This window comes from Pangasianodon hypophthalmus, chromosome 12 (genome assembly GCF_027358585.1).
Source record: "Pangasianodon hypophthalmus isolate fPanHyp1 chromosome 12, fPanHyp1.pri, whole genome shotgun sequence".
NCBI classification, from domain to species: domain Eukaryota; kingdom Metazoa; phylum Chordata; class Actinopteri; order Siluriformes; family Pangasiidae; genus Pangasianodon; species Pangasianodon hypophthalmus.
The window spans coordinates 9,684,893-9,702,817 of record NC_069721.1 but is presented as its reverse complement, the minus strand read 5'-3'; the positions used below and the strand labels follow the sequence as shown (position 1 = coordinate 9,702,817).

General features: G+C 39.3%; 1 protein-coding gene across 3 annotated transcripts in view; it reads right to left on the bottom strand.

The window, feature by feature from the left end:
• svild (supervillin d) overlaps positions 1-17,925 on the bottom strand; it is a 54,068-nt gene that overhangs the window by 12,294 nt on the left and 23,849 nt on the right. For all 3 annotated transcript variants that reach the window (XM_026914984.3, XM_026914985.3, XM_053238680.1), the window contains exons 4-12: positions 15,089-15,150; positions 13,777-13,901; positions 11,083-11,173; positions 7,995-8,422; positions 7,234-7,369; positions 1,761-1,908; positions 1,533-1,616; positions 277-357; positions 4-184 (exon numbers count right to left, since the gene is read on the bottom strand). In XM_026914984.3, the coding sequence (XP_026770785.3) occupies positions 4-184; positions 277-357; positions 1,533-1,616; positions 1,761-1,908; positions 7,234-7,369; positions 7,995-8,422; positions 11,083-11,173; positions 13,777-13,901; positions 15,089-15,150 (1,336 nt within the window). The remainder of the gene's footprint in view (positions 1-3; positions 185-276; positions 358-1,532; positions 1,617-1,760; positions 1,909-7,233; positions 7,370-7,994; positions 8,423-11,082; positions 11,174-13,776; positions 13,902-15,088; positions 15,151-17,925) is intronic.

Sequence of the window (17,925 nt, the reverse complement as noted above, 5' to 3'; positions counted from 1 at the left end):
TACTTTGGAGAGTCAAACTGGACAGCGCTGAAATCCTCTTCTTCATCCAAAAGCAAATTTGAGCTTAGACTTGTAGGGGACATGGACTTGAAAAAGCGCTGAAACGTATCATCATCATCTAGGGTCATCACCTCCTTCTCCTTCTCCTCAGTCACCTCGATGGTAGAAGGTTTACTGCTCACTCCTGCAGGCACATTCACAAACACTTGTTTACTGGTTAGATTCTACCTCTTAACAGAATAATACAATACTGTCTGAGAAAAAAGTTGAAATAACCTTTATTGTGAAGTTTGTCTAAAAAGGACTCCAGTTTGTCAAGCCTTTTGTCGCCCTCAGCATCAGGTCGAGTGGAGATCTCTGCAGAAAACATCAACATGCACTGAGATGACAGATCCAAACCTTAATTTTTTCTTGCATGAGATAATTAATTAGTTCGCACTCAAATTAGTTTCAAAGAATTTAGGTTTAGGGTGGATTTAAATATGTTATGATATTTTGTCATATTTTATAAAAAGTTGTAAAGATTTCAGACTGTGTGGAGTACAGGTGTAACGCAATGCTATTATCTGTATCTGTTTAATGTTTCAAATATCCGTCTCAGTCAGCTCTCTAGTTCAGTAGTCAGGGCACTGATCAGGAAGTCGGCCATTTTAAGGGCTGTCTCAATCGCAAAATCCTTCCAGTGCACTGGAACTTTCATGCCCTAAAAAATCCCACAATGCACCACAAAAACCAGGGATTGATGCATCGATGCTCACTACGTTCCTTTACTGAAATTGACGTCATATTTTCTGAAGCTGCTCAGCTCAAAAATGGCGAACAAACTCTCAGCCAAATCTAAGTAGCTTGTTATCGTTGTTGTAGCTCTCAAATGACTACTTACATTAGCAATTTTTAACTTTATTTGACGTTCTATATACGGTTTGTTTGAGTCTAATGACTTTTAAGTGTTTAATGAGTTAAAAAAGCCCACTAGCTAACCTACGATCCTGGTTGAAGTACCATGACAGAAACGTGTGTGATTAAGATAACAAGTTTATATGACATATAATGTCAGAAAGATATCGATCTTACCTGCCAGTGGTGACATTTTACAAAGCGAGTATGTCGCCGGAAATTGAGACATCAGTGTCCCAATGTTTAGTGAGCCAGGGTCCTTACCGGTGCCCGAACTTGTGTAGACGATATACTGATACACGAGCTAGGGAGCTAGGGAGCTGATTGAGACACACCCCATATCTGTATTTTGATTTAAACCCAAAGTGGGCATGGCCCTAAACCAGACTTTTTTTTAAATTAAATTAAATTATTAGTAGCCTTATTCAAACCAGGCAGCTCGCTGTTGTACACTCATATTAATGAACATGGTCTTTATTTGAGCCTCATATCTGACTATTTGCTTGTGCCTACATGAAGGTAAATAAAGTCCACCTCCTCTTTGTATCTATATTTGTACCCATTTAGAACACATTATCTGTTCAATATGAATAATATATTTGTATTTGGTTACATCCCTAGTATTGAGGCTTTACCTTCTAAAGGCTTGACTGGTGTGCTGTGGCTTGCTTTCTTGCTGAGGATAACAGGCACATCATCTCTACTGGGGGATACAAGGCCTGGTGGAAAAACAGATGTACCACAGTCAACCACTTGAAGCAAGAGGGGATATGAAATCATCATGAAGATGAAATCATCTCAGAGTAGCATACTGTGGACAAATTAAACAGAGCCAACAAATCTGCATCTGGATAAGTGTGTACCTCTCTTGGCCATGCGTCCAGCCACAGAGAACTGAGTGGAGTCGTTGGCAGCTCCTTTCCCTTTGGCTTTCCACTGCTCTTCCTTCTCCTGCAGGATCTTCATCCGCTGGGCTAGGGACATTTTTGTCTCCACCTCGGCTGAAGATTTCTGCAGAGAGAGAGAGAGAGAGAGAGATGAGAGGAAGTCAGAAAGAAAAAAAAAATTAAAACGTGTCAGAAAAAACTTTTTTGTGACACAAGACTGTGCCTCCAATATAGCTGTATATCTCTGTCTAAAAATATTAAATATTCTCCACCAAAGAGAACAACTCCGCCCTTGAGAATTAAGCTGCCAGACACACATGCACAGCTTTCAGCTGTGAGACGTAAATTTCTCTCAATCGCAGCACTAATGAATGCTCACAAAAATGATTTGCACATAACCAGAGCCCTAGTACTGAAATTAAATTCTACCATCAAAATTAATTACCGAGGACGGATGTACAGTATAATAAATAGCATCCTGAGAATCACCAGACATGCTGCTGTTATAATTAATGTAAATTCTCTGTTTGAACTACTCCATTATTCGTTATTAGTCACAAAGTCCCACTAATTTAGAGCAAGACATTTCTTTTATCCTTACTTTTTCTGCCTCTTCCTCTCCATCGTAAAGGCCCCGACTGCCGACATGCTGTAATAAATGTCTGTCCAAGGAATTTATGATCCCTACCATGGCAGCGTCTGGACCCATTAGGCAGGAAAATAATTAGCGGATATCATCCAGAGGTCATTTTCATTAGCACTACAAAACACTGAATGGTTAAACGGCGTTGAATTTTCAGAGGTGCAGAAATGATTACTGTTAATACTCAAGGCTCTTTCCCACCTGGAGTAATAAAGGCAAGGGAATTTTCAGTCTGGACTGAGTGAGCCAGCTCTCCAACAGACACACAGTAAAACAGATTACTTCATATTGACTCTGTGAGAAAAGCCAGACGAGTATGACCGTGACCCAGCAGAAAACCGTAAAACAATTCAATTCACTTCAATTCCCCCAAGAAACTTCATGAACCTACAATCCCTCAGTAGGAATAAATTACAACTCTGTCAACATTAGTCAGCCACCACCATCATGAATCAGGCTTTTCAGAAATAAGGTCCGCATGGAATAATAATCGCAGGTAATGCACTGCTGGAGACAACCCATCGGCCCGCAAGTGTGAGGACGGACCCAAAGGAGCAAGCAGGAAAGACACGGCGCTCCAGAGCCCAAGAAACACACGGCCCATGCCCCTCAACATCTGGAACTTTAGAACATGCAGTCATTGCAGGTGTCCTTGGCAATGCGTGAGTGAAAAAATACATTGAGCTTGTAAATTCTTGTGTTTAACGATTCGAGCCTTGGGATAAATTGTATCTGATGAAGTTTGGGTGCCTTAAACAAGCATACATTAATGTGCGCACATACACACGGGTGTGCTGGAGTCAGTTAAGCCGGGAAAATTGCTGTTAGCGACTTGGGTGAAAGAGAGTAAAAACATAAGCCCCAGAGCCTCACAGGAAGACAGCAGCATTTTCCCTAGAACTCATGCTGAGCCACAACTGAACAATATTCCATTTCCAGTCCCAGAGGTGCAGTCATACTCAAAGAGAGGCATAGTTAAAAAAAAAAAAAAAAAAAAAGCTCTTGGAGAACAGCCAATACCCTCTAAACAATACCTCTCCAAACAAACAGGGATGACCCAAACCCTAAAGCATGAAGTATTGAAAGAAAATATATGAATAGGACTGGGATTATTTCCAACTACAGTCTGTTCATGAAGCAGATCCATGGAAAAGAAAAGATGGCATGCGTCATACACTCAGAGACGTGCACAAAAAAAAAAAAAAAGCTGTGTCCATGCACCAAAACAAGAACAGACAGGTTAAAAACTCACCTGACGATAAAGAACTATAGGCTAAGCAGAAGCTGAGAGGGAGGATAGGAAGAAGACAGGACGGGAGCCTAAAGTAGGGAAGGAAGGAGAACAGAGACTGTAGAGGCAAAGAAAAGAAAAGAGGACAAAATGTGAGTCAAAAAAGGCAGCAGAAGAAAGCAAAAGGAAGACCCACAGGAAAGGAATTATGCAACATCTTTAAATTATTAACTCTGAGTAATACTTAATAGCTTATAAGAACTGAGCAAAGTAAATCAGTGAGCAGAGTGGAAGAGCTCAATAGCAGGTGCATGAGGATATCAGGCTAAGCTGAGGTCATTGTTATGGTTCTGGAGCTGATTTCTCATAAGATGGTGTTACCTCTGGGCTTTCACTTGACCCTGTTTTAGTTGAGCTGACACTTGTCAAATTCCTATCCAGAAAGCTTCCACAGAGGGAGTATGAGTGGGAGAGAGAAATAAAGAAGACAGATTTTTCTCTGATTAATCTAAAGTGGAAGAAAGATTGTGGAGACATGTGGCGCAGACCTCCTGGACTTTGACAATTTCCCAGTTACTTGATTCATGTGAAAAGCTGCAACATAATACGTCATAAGGGACAAGACTTCAGAATAGTGATACATCATTTGGTATGATGCAATTCATATAACATTCTGTCAAGCTGTAAACGCTAGTGTATCACCTCTCGATTTTTTACACTTTATCACATCAAACAGCAGCAACAATCCATTTTCTGTCTGAATGTGAAGTTGTAAGCCTCCCGAACAGGACACAGCTGATGCTAGCAGATAGACAGTGTCATACGTACAGGAAATAGATGGCACAGAGACACATTCTGCTTCAGAGGATGTATCTGAATTTTCACAAACTCCTCAAATCCATGCAGTGATTCAACAGATCCTCCCTGTACAAAATATGGCCCATGACATTTTACTGAACAACTCCAGTATACTAACTATCCAGGCTACGCAGTTTAACACCCAGTGTGTCCCTTTCAAACACCTTGAAATTTTACACAGACATTACATTTTGTAAACCAGGTTTCCACTGTACTGGCTTGTTCTACCATACTGCCTGCTTCTCACCCACGAGACACAATTACTCCTACTCATATTACACAGGTACATATGTAGCTGCTATAACTTGATCAGCCTTGCCTCCATCTATCCAGTCTATCCATATAACATACTCTTTATGCACCATTGTTGCCAAACAGATGCATAAATTTCAGAAAATCAGTTCCAGACATTGAGACATTGGTTTTTCAGACTGTTCACACTGCAAGTCAGTAAAATTTCTGATGTCATTAATTGATCCAATCGTCTGACTGTATAACGATTAAGCCTAATTTATCAATCTTTTAGTAACATTTTGTAAATGTTTTCATGCACCTAATTGAACAAAGAAGTCCTGACAGATTTACAAAAGTTTTGGTAATGCTGATTTTCTTCATCCTCACATGTGTATGTTGATAAATGCCAGTCACCCCTAAAGTACAAAACATGTGCACAGCACAGACGATTCATATCCAGTCACACCCACAAAACTACATAAAAAGGCGCAGCTCAGAAATAAAAGTGAAAAAATGATTAGTTGGAGGCAAAAGATCATATCCTACAGGCTAAATCTTCCAATAATGCAGCTCAGCCACTGCAGTGCCTTGGTTACCATACTGTAGACACACACTAATTCTTCCTCCTTTAATTAATTTGTCTTAATTTATGGAAAGTAATTAATAACTGAGTTTCAAGCCTACCTATAGCTGATTTCAAGCCTATCAATCAAGGTTGACATTAGTCTACTTATGTGTATTTGAACTTAGGAGCTCTTGTAAATTACATTTTTCTGAACTAATTGGATTTTCATAAGGTCCACATTTCTTATGTAAACTCTCCTGCAAACAATTTACGAATTAATACATTCGTATCCAGCTTGGTAAACAAGGCCTACCTTTTGGCTATCTTTACTCCTCTCAGACTACACAAATTTGCCTTTATTCTGAAGTCTAATCAGCAACAGTTGAGGCTTGAAAACAAGCACACACTCTACAATGATTGCCTAGTATAAAGACCCTAAGCAATATATGCAAATGATGTAATCATGTTGGAGGTAGTTATACAAGATAGTAAACATTATAACGGCCATAAAGTGTCCAAAAATGCCCAAGCACAACAAAGAAGCCTCTATAAACTTCATATTCAAACCTTTTACTTCTGCCAGATCTAACATACAGTACATTCCTCATCCAGAGATAGATAGTCTCATTCAGAGATAGCCTCAGCATGGGGCTCAGTCTGCAGCACAGAGCCAGGTCTTACTGGCAGGATTACTGGAAGAAAATCCACTAACATGTAGGTTAAAGTTCATCATTCCAGAGTCACAAATGAGTTTGAGGTGATAAGTGCTTAAAGATATGCTTTTCAGGCTGGGAATGGAAGTCATCTTGTCCACTCAACCACAAAAGCAGTGAACTGCAGAGACAGATCAAAGGGTCTGGGCAAAACCAAGTCTGGTGAAGTAAACATTTTGGTTTATGGCAGTAAGGGATCTAAAGAGTACAATTTGGCAAAGACTTAAAATATGAGAGTCATTTTGAGTGGATAATTTTTGTGGGTGTCTATGTGTGTGTCACAGGGCAGCCTGCTGGATTGTTTCATACATCTCTACTGCTGCACACAATACACTGATGCAGCAAAGTAGGATATTCTGCAGGACACACATCGGATCTGATATTCAAGAGAAAATATGTCTACATATCTAAAGAGTAAGTTATGAGTAATGCATTAACAGTTAACATATCATTCATTTATGCATCTTCAATAACTGTTTTATCCTGGGCAGGATACAGACCCTGGATGTGATGCCGGTTTATCACAGGACACCAAGCACACACACATTCGTACACTTATTCGCACCTAGGGGAAATTATGCCTAATCTGTCCACCTATCAGCATGTTTTTGAGAAGGAGGAAACCCAGAAACCCGGAATCAAACCCACATGGACCCATGAACACTCATGAAACTCCGCATAGACAGCACCCCATGCTCAGGACAGAACTGAGGACCTTGGAGTTATATAATCTTTTACCTTTTTTTTGTATACACGAGTGTGTATTGGGTCACTTATTTCATGAGCTGAGGTTGTGTTGAAAATAGTGATGTGTTACTGTCAAAATTGCCACACAAGATTTGCAAACTGGGATATAATGTAGGTGTGAAAGGGTTAATACAGCATGAGTGACTGTTTAACCATTAAAAATTTCCTTAAAAAAGTCGAAAAAACACATAAGACATGTCTTTCTCTGCAGAAGACGTGTATTAATTCAGTAATCTCATTCTCACGTGTTTCATTGAAATGAACAGGAACATAGTGAATGCGGTGTATAAAGACACTCATTGCTGTAATGTTACTGCTTGGGGATTCCTCAATGTGTGTGTCTCTACAGTAACATTAGCTCCAGCAAATGACTTTGACCCAGTTTTTCAGCCAATTGCAAACCCTCTGCTGTTTCAGCACGTGTGGCTGTGTGTCGCTGTGTGTACGTATGTGTCTACCTTCTTCTTCCAGGCGTTCTCAGAGTCCTGCAGCTGGCTGAAGCGGTCCGCCAAGGGCATCTGGACCACATCGCTGGCTTTGGTTTTCTTCAGCTTAGTGTGCCGGTCTTCCTCATTACCTGTCAGCTCAGCCAGCCTGCAGAAAAAAGGAGGAAAAGAAATGGTGAGAAAGTGAGAGAATTATTAAAAATGATATATTTTAAACAATTTGTGGTATACTAAGACTTTAATAACAGTGGCCTAAGAACATCTCTACACCTATGAATATGTATGATATGCAAAATGAAAAACCTGCAAGTTAGCTTGTAGTAAACTTGTTTGCATTTGAAACAGATTAAAGATATATAACACCGGCCAAACATAATAATCACAATTTTGTATGTCACCAACAGCTAATTTAGCAAGCCTGCTAGCCTAGTACAAAGTGTCCATGTCTAAAGGCTCACAAAAACAGCATCATCCTCTAATCCTTTGCAGGACATTAATATTTTTCATAGATGTGCTGAAAAAGTCTGTTTTAAATGTGAATTCAGCACTATGTTAACAAATTTGACTGGAACACCAAACTATATAATTATATACAGTATACATAGTATAAAGGAATCAGCCATACAACATGAGTTAACATTAGTAAAATCTTTGTGAGTGCAGGGATACTTAACATAAAGTGTTAATTTATGTTTAATTTAGTTTAATTTAGCAGCCACTGCTATTGGTCACAATCCACTACACATCCCTGACAGATTAACCTCCCATCATACCTCTGGTTGAAAGATGAGCTCATGCTACCATCCAGACTGCTGTCCAGCTCCTCGCTGTCCTCAGACGTACACAGAGAAGGTGAACGGGGAGCATCACTGGAGCTGCTGTTTCCCCTCTGCAGGAGCTTTATCCCACCATCCACCTTTGTCTCCGCTTCTATCTCTTCCATTCTGTCCTCCTGCTTCTTCTCCTCACAGTCTTTGCCATGAGCTTCGCTTCTCTCCGGCGCAGGCTCGGCCTCCAGGCTGGCAGAGCGGCTCTTCTTTAGGATGCCCCGGAGGCCACGTGGACCTGAGTCCTGCCTTTGCAAGCCGGCTGCGAGCGCCTCCTGCTCATCAGCCTTCACAGTCGGCATGGGGATTGAGTGGGGCTCCTCGATAACTAGTTCACACTGTCTCTCACCAACCCCGAGTTCACTGTCAGAGTCCTGAAAAATGACCAAAGAAGAGAACATGACAACTTCAGTGGCAACATAGTGGACATCTTTTCATGGTGGTTCTCTATGATGTCTTTCTCAGGACGCTTATTATTAGTTCATTTTATCTAAAGCACTATTTGCTAGATTACCAGAGGATGTTTGGAATCAGCAAGTCAAAAAAGGGAAATTTGGTATTTTTTGTATATATGTATGTGTATATATATATATATATATATATATACACACACACACACACACATATATATATATATATATATATATATATATATATATATATATATATTCACAATTAAAACAGAGACTTTTTCAGCACATCTATAAAGGATAATGCTGTTTTTGGGAGCCTTTAGACATGGACACTTTGTACTAGGCTAGCAGGCTTGCTAAATTAGCTATTGGTGACATACAAAATTGTGATTATTATGTTTGGCCAGTGTTATATACATCTTTAATCTCTGAAAACAAGGCAGTGTTTCAAATGCAAACAAGTGTGTGTGTGTGTAACAAATTTCACTGTTCCGACTTGCTGATTCATACTGGAATCATACTGGATTATAATCGCCAGTAATCACTTAAATTACAACTTCCTCAGTTAAAACTAACAGAGCCTAACTCCCAGGACCAGATTTGTGTTCCTCGCACTCATGACTACACCCTTAATAATTCATAGTAGTTACTGATTAATGTTCTTTAAGATGACTAACTGAATAATAACCCAGGAGTTTAAGTACTTAGGGCTTATTACATGTCCACTATCTCTGTAAACTCTGTACAACACATGTCTGCTCAGAAATGTTCCTGTGATCTGGTCATGAATGTCCAGCAGAACAAAGAACAGATCCTGTTATCTGTCAGAAGCACACCCCCATCTCCATTTCCTCCCTTCAATAGCCCCCAAATTCCCCATCCCGCCCTTTGCACTGGCCAGAGACGGAAAGAGGAAGAGAAAAGCAGAGCTGGGGGCCTGCTTTATCAGCAGCTCCACCATACACACACCCTGAGGACAGAGAGAGGAATGCAGGGGCATGGTGACCCCGAGGCAGAGAGAATGAGGAATAGAAGGAAAAAGACACAGAGGGGTAGGTATGAGAAAAACAAAAAAGATTCTTATATGCATCTTAGTTCTGTCTTTAATGATCTGCAATAAGATAAGTAATAATCAGATTTTTTTTTTTTATTATTATTTATATTTTTAATGTAAAGCCACAAAACAGTGCAAACACAATGTGAATCATTATTAAAAAAATTTTAAAAGATTTTGGATTTCATGAATTACGAGGACAAAAATAATTGAATAAGAGACATACCATGTGCAAGCTTTGTCATACTAAGATAAAGTATTTCAGCATTTGGAGGTATTTGCAGGAAAAAAATTTGTAGGCCAACTGCAAGTGTCATCGCAAAAAAAATTTTTTTGCTGTTGTTGTAAACCCAGGTTTCACCCAGTGTTGCACGTGTTGGAGTAAAGGTGCTGGATTTTACTTTATGCTTCAAAGTAAAAAATAGTTGGGTCCCAGGGGTGCAACAGAAAAGTGTTTGCTCTAATGTTGATTCGAATCCCAACAATGACACGCCAATCCAATATCTGTGAGCTCATGTATACAGAAGAGGACAGATAGCGTTCTCATTTGAGTGTGTTACGCTGCCCTGTGATGCAGCATGAGCAGCAGTTCGAAAAGATGCCATTGGCTGGCTTCATGCGTCTCGGAGGAAGCACATGTGACCCTTCACCCTGCCCGGTTGGTATCTGTCATATGACAGGGAGAGCTGGCTGGTGGGTGGGAATTGGCAGATTATCAAATTGGGGAGAAAATAGGGAAAAAAATGTAAAAATGGTCACACAGTTAAAAAAAATCCTTTATATATAAAATCAAGATGCATCACAATGCATCAAGTGTCATTTTCTAATTGCATTGAGGCACACTTGTATCGTCCCACCCCTATAGAGGGGGTGTCTAGTTAAGAGATATTTGGTCTGATTGTCTGTTTTGTTGCAGAACCAATCAAATTCCAACTTAAAGGGTATATTAAAGAATGAAAGCGAGATTAAAATTCAACATCAACATAAAACTTTTTGGTTAAAGCTACTGTCACAGCACCCTCAGCTTCAGATACTCTTCCACATACCGTGATATATATGATAGATCTCACCAGTTACAATAGCACTGGCAATCTGCAATTTCATGTGTATGGACTTCCATGCACCAGTTTTTTAATCAGTCTGACAGGAAAAGCCTTTAAACCTGACACAAAAATGAACTTGCAAAGCATAATTTAGAATTAGATTGAAAAGGTTTGTATGGGTAACTGAGTGAGCTCGACAGTCTCTACTTCTACCTCACACAGTTTCAAGTTGTCAAGCATGTGTCTTTTTTTCAGAGTACCTTTTTCATACAATACAATTCTTCCTACAATAGTCTATGATCAATAGTCTTATGCAGCATCAGTCAAATTAGACAGTTCCTGTTCATGGTTCATGATGAAACCTAGCAGTAGCTAGAAATCTAGGTTGCAACACTATTGTTACAGAAACGACATGACAATCACACGATAGCTAGAAATCTAGGTTGCAACACTACTGTTACAGAAACAACATGACAATCACACGATCATCTCTATGTAGAGGCCTTTCTAGTGTACACTCTTACCTTTTCCCCTTCATCCTGTGCTTCCAACTTCTCACTGCCCTTCTCTCCATCTGGCTCCTCTTCCTTAGCTGATGAAGACAATAAGGACTGACTGCAACAAAAAACAGAGCAAGAAATAAAAAAGCTTTCGAGACAGTAAATTAAAGAAAAAGTCAGCTCTGTTTTGCAAAAGTAATCTGGTTATCCTAAAGACAGCAAGTTGCATCATTGTTTTTCCTCCCTTAAATTTATGGTTTACATGAAATGCGTAACTTAAACCACATGCTGTATTTCTATGAGCAGCGGAATGAATGAACACAGACACTGTAGTTTCTGTACTGTTTCTGAGAGGAGCTGCCTTGGAGAGACAAGTTAATCAGCATGAATGTTTACACACATTAAAAATAAGTCATCATGGCATCAGCCGCCAATAGAGCAAAAGTGAAAAAGAACAGCAGCCCAAGCTCAAGCACCATCCTTCATAGAAACACACACACATACACACACAGCCCAAAACATACATTCTGACAATTTCCTGCCATAATTCACATGATAGCAGAGCACACCCTGCTAGTACATCATTGTCAGAGGTAATACACGTGCAGCTGTAGACACACACCCACCCACATATCACTTTATCAGCTGTAACAGATACTGACGCCACTTTGAAGAGCTTTGCTGACTGTGTAAAGTAGAATACTATCCTATAAATGATTGGCATATCCTTTTGTGTTCATCCTAAAACACTTTTAGCTAAAAGGTTTATTATTTAAACCTGGCTTTATGTTTGACAGGGTTTACTGTACTCTATTGTATGTGACACAATGCTAATAGTTATATTTATTACATATGGTGGTGTTGGTTAGAGTTAGTTTTAATGTTTAGTCTTTAATTTGCAGCATGAGATATACTGCAAATTTCATTCTGGTGTGGTGGGACATAAATTAAGTAAGGAATAACACGACAGAGAATATTTTTGTGTAATAACACAGTCTGAAGTGTGATATTATACCCACTTATACCACAGCAATTTGCCAACAGTTACAATTTTTAATTTATTAACAAACAGCACAATGCGCTTTTTAACTGTTTATAGTTACATTTAATATTAAGGAATACCTGTGAGACAAGTTCCTGTTATTGTTAACATTATAAAGTCATTCCTTCACCAGCTTCTCCTGAATTCTTTCTCTTGAAGTTAATGAGACAAAAAAAAGCAACTGATTGAGAACCAGCAAAGAGCAAACTCCTGTCCTGAAGACTTTTCCATGTTGAGAAACTTACTGACTGTTACAAAGCACTGACACAATGACAACAATGTTGTCATAAATGTTACATAAAACGTCTCCTAACAGAAAGCGTCACAATATCAACAATTATGAATTTTTATTTGTTAAACAACACATTTTCTTATCTGTTTATTATTAGGTTTAGATTATATTGAGCATCTGCCATCCAAAGCTGTTACAATGGAAACAATATCCTATTGGAACTAGGGAATTAATATTAACCTGTCATTCATGTTACAGTCAGAACTACTGTTAAAGCCCTGATGTTATAGAAAATTACCTTCTCATTTGAGAATTCAACCATGCTGTGGTATAAACACAATTACCATACAATATAACAACAAGGCATTTTTGTTAAAGATTTTAGAAACGAATAAATTTTTTAGATAAATTTTTTTAGATAAATTTTTAGAAACGAATTTAAAGTTATGTATAATATAACTTTTAGTACATAGTGGCAATCGTTGGCTAAATGTCTGTGAGTCTTATAGCCTCGACTGGGAGTTTTCTATGAGTCCAAGGCCACTGTACCATATTGCCTATCACACAATAGATAAGAAAATGTATTCAGTGTGTGCAACCGTCCAAGAAACACATGCTCACATTCATGCTTATTAACTAGCAAGCTTTAATCAGCTATCTCAAAACTGCAATAAAGCAACACGAAAAAAGTCTGTTTTGGGGATTTTGCAGACATTACGTAAATACATAAGGCATAAATCTGATCTTGGACCCTATCTAAAAGTCTCCAATTCGCTGGAAGAGCTTAATATTGAAATATTGACAGTTTGGAATAACATATTTTATATAGCACACTGCAGAGCTGGATGAATAAAACCCAGACACACTGTATTTCAGTTCAGCTCTAGTGAGTGTCCCAGAGTCTCATGTGGCTTTGCTGGAGCCAATCAGTCAATGCAGGCAGGCTCAGGATTTCACATTGCAGAGCAGTGAGAGAAGCAGAGCAGATCTCCTTTCCTGCAGAGCAATGAGAACCAGACTCGCAAGCATTCTCTGACTCAGCTTCTGGTATGGCTGCCGAGGAATGAGTGCCAATCATATTCTGAAATGTCATTACCTCACGTGTCATTATCTCATAAAAGACATCTAGACACACTCATGCACTCAGAATAAGACTCAGACAGAAAAACAGCTTACATCCTGCTTCAGAGAGATGCCTATCTGTCAGGAATTCTGCAAGAAGCTATGATGATTGAAACCCATGATTAACCCTTCTCTACAAAACAGAAGGACATCACAGCTAAAGAACCACGGGGTAATGAACCACAATTACCTGGATTGTATGACTAAGGATTGTATGATCTAGGAAGGATAAGTGGAACACAAATTAGCTCTCAGGCCCAAAGTCCAAAAAAAACAGACAATATGAATGTTTCTTGGCCATGTTCTGTCCTGTTTTACTTACCTGGCTTTAGTTGGCCTGTCCTGAGTGCTGATTGGCTCTCTCTGTCTGTTGGCGCGGTGACCCTCCTGTATGGCTTCCTCCTGTATGGCCTTTGAGCTAGACGAGTTTTCAGGTGACTCCAAATCCTAGTAGAGAGACAGAAAGCGAGAGAAAGCCAGAGAAAGGAAGAATATTAAAGAAAGGGTGGAATAGAGTGGAACTATGGGTACTTTCCACATCAAAACAAACCTCCAGAGTCAGGCCATTCAACAGCTCTACAATTAGCCATTCAGTCTAAGGATTTAAAAAAAGGCCCTCACACAGCCATACTGGGCATAGCAAGAGGGACTCAGCAGGGCTTCCTAGAGATAGAACAACCCCCCCCCCCAAAAAACCCACACACACACACACACACAAACAAACAGCATGGGAAAAAACAGTGTGTTAAGCTGAATGCGAGTAAGTGGCAGTTAAGAAAGGGTAGAGAGGTCAGGAAGAGTGAATCACGGTGGAGCAAGAGATAGAGAATTAGAGAAAGAGAGAGAATGAGATAGAGAGAAGAAAAAGGAACGAGAACTCTGTCATAAGCAACAAAATGATCACTCAATCTGTTCTTAGAGTTTCTGGAGTAGATAAAACATGGCCAAAGTGATTTAAAAAAAAAAAACACTACTTTATTTGCCAAGTGTGAAACCAATACTAAACAAGAGTATTGTTTATTGAGTCCAGAGGTTGACAAATGAGATTCTCAAAAGTCTAGGATGGAGACTTTGGCGTCATCCAACTGTAACAGCCAAAATAGTCATCTGGGGTAAATGCACATATCTTTAAAAAGGATTTATGGGGCTTTGCAGTGATAATCCAAAAAAAGCTTTAATAAAGGCCAGACATTGTTCTCGAAAATATCTTTGGAGACACTTATCCAAGCTCTTAACACAACACACTCATGTCTGAAAACATCTTCTAATGACTTTAAATGAACTCACGCTTCCATCATGATTTTACCACTATTTTGTGGAAATGAAAACCACAGACAATAATGAAGGTAAGTTTATGTGTAAAACATTAAAATCCTCAGGCAGAAATCACTGAAAGCCTAATGTTTACAACAAGAGCGGCAGCATGTTGCTGCTGTAAACCTGCAACTAATAATGTACTAATATACTAGGGGTGATCATTGCTGCCATTCCTCAAAAGGTCTTCAAATGCTTCTCATTAAAACAAAGCAGTATTAGTATAATAAAGGTCTAATAAAGGCAGAGGTGGAACAGAGCAGGATATCAGATGAAGAGCTGTAAGAAACTGGAGCGTCGGGTAAAGTCCACCCACTTACTTTACTGCGAGACATCCCTGCAGACGCAGTTGTCTTACAGCTGTCATCTTCTTTGTCATCAGCTGGCGACACACAAAGAAAAAAAGAAGAATGTTATGCTGCTGTTTTATCCACATACTGGTTCATTTTCAATCCATGTTCTCAATTTTAACCTATTGGATTGTAATGCAAATCCAAAATTAATAAGGAAATAAATGGCAAACATTTTTTAAAAAAGTGTAAGATTGTGGCGTTGCTGTGTGTAGGTACAGCAAATATTTTCATATTTTTTTATTAGCATTTGTGCAGGTAGTAGAATGACAAAGAGTGTCAAGTGTAAAAAGGAGTTGTTTTAAAATGAATACATTATCAAGAAGTTTGTTTAAGCTTGCTACTGCAATATCCTTTCAAATCAAGTCAAATCAAATCAAGTCAAATCAAATCAAATCAAATCAAATCAAATCCTTTCATTCTTTTTGAAAACTAAGCGCAGTCTGCACAGTGACATTTCCATGCATAATATGGCATTTAAGCGTTATGTTTAATTCATCTGTACTTCTGCGATCTCTTTCGTCGCTGCTATTTAGCTTTTTTTGCTTGAAATGAGATTCTGTATTTCCAGAAGAAAGGGGGCTGGTTATGAGTGACCAATCACAGCAGTGGGAATATAAATCTTTTCTCCCCGTAGGTCTCAAAAATTAATTTGACTTGTGAAAAGCAAAGTGTAGACACAGGTGAGCGAGAGGAGTGCTCAGTGCTTGCCGAAGTGAAGTGCTCTCATGTGACAGTGAAGTGTGCATGCTCGCTTCACTTCTCCATGCATCCACACTTCTGTGTGCACTATTCATGGTACCTAGTGCTCATTTTTGATGGCTGTGCTCATTAATACTGCTCTGCACGCTGCAGTCTCTATTAAAGATAATGTTTACACAGTATGCCATACATAAGATCAAATTTCAATACGATTTCAGATTGATTTTTAGTGTTAAAAATAACTGACTGGTTGACATAACATACAACAGATATGCTTTCTGTCCTCTAGTGTGCTTTTGTGGGTGTTTACTCATGTAAGTGTTTATATCTGTGATATGATATTTAATAGGTTTTGATAGATATTTTGATTGAATCTATTATGTACCATGCTCTGTGCATATTCCTCCAGCATATATCCTGAGTCAACTGTCTGGTTCACATATAATACCCACAATCAGGTTGTTCATTTAAATTTGTTCAGATAAAATATTATAATTCAGTCAGTTGTATTGAGTTAGTAGTTGGGTACAGGAGCGTTGGGTATATTAGTGAAGTAGGTGAAGAAGGTGTCATAAATGATGAACAGCCACAAAATCTGACTGTAAGAAAAGCTTAATTTGAAGTTAAATATTGTGTTATTCAGTAATGCAAGAGCAAAGTCAGTATAAAAATCCCACTTCTTTGACAGATTTCTACTGCCACACCCCATCATGCTGCTCCACCCACATTTATAATGGCACTTCTTACCATGAAAATAGGAAGTAACTGACTTAAACCCAAATAAATTAGCTTACACTGGTGTAATCCTCCTAGGTTATGCTTGCACAAAAACACAACCTCTTATGTTTTTACGAAACTAGATCTCTGATGTAAATTCTGTGGGAGCTGCACACTTGGGTGCACTGTTCAAACCTTAATAACTGAAAGAACAGGTGATAAGTGAGGTGAGCAGTTCACTGTGAACCTGAATGATACATCGCACTGGTCATTCCTGTGTGTGTTCTTTCTAGCCAGATGAATCTAATCTCCTCCAAAGTCTAATCTTAGAGCACCGTGTAATGGCGGGGGGTTTTAGTCCATATTTATGGTCATATGATCATGGTCATAATGTGCATTGAATTACCATTTAAACAATATGCTGTGAAGCCAGTGCGAAAATGTCACAGCTGTATTGCAAATGACATACAGACTAAATCTATACAGGCCATTTGGAACCAGCTGTGAAAGATTAGGAGGTTCAGATCCAGCTGTGTGTATGTGCGTGAGTGTGTTCTGCGTGGGAACGCTCTGACCCACAGCAGAAGCCCGTGTGATAGCATGGAAACGGAGCTGCAGGGTTAGCCAGTTTTTCATAGGTACCGGGATTAGTCTTGAGTACTGTGCTTTGCTCCTGCTGAGAGAGCTGAAACTGACTGAGGTCTGTGATGGGAATATCACATCTCCTCTCCAGAGAGGTGAACCACCACACTTTAATTTCATACCAAACCTCACATTTATTCCTTCATCTTTCTCATTCCGTCGCTCCCTCCTTTCATTCTGTGTAATGAAAACGTATGTGCTGAGTTAGCATTCCCCGTCCTGTAGGCGATATTTTCCACCAGCTTTGCTGCAGTGGAACAAATGAGTTGTGTGTGAGTCCCCGATGGGCTTCTGCTTCCAAACTGTCAGCCAGAACTATTGAAGTGGGGATTCCCAAACAGCAGGCCAGTATGCAATGCTGTGATATTACTTGGCTTGCTCCACATCTATGCACTTCACACAGCCAACATGAGCGAGAGTGTGAGTGAGAAAAGGCTGTCACACACCAAGCCAATGTTTAAGAACTTTTGCCAACCAAAGCAGACTGAGGATCACTTCTACTCTGACTGTTGCTGATGGCCGTTATGCACATTTATTCTTCACCTGAGGAATGTGAAAGGAAATGGCTTGCCATTCCGAGAGGCGAAAACCGGAGGACCAGGGGTGATAAAAAAATAAATTTATTTTATTTTTTTTTGCTAGCATGATTTGCATCCTCTTGACAGCGCTCTTCACTGCCACCAACTGAGGAAAGATCTTTTGGAAAAATGGTGTTCATCCCTCCGTTACAGCTGCAGAGACATGTA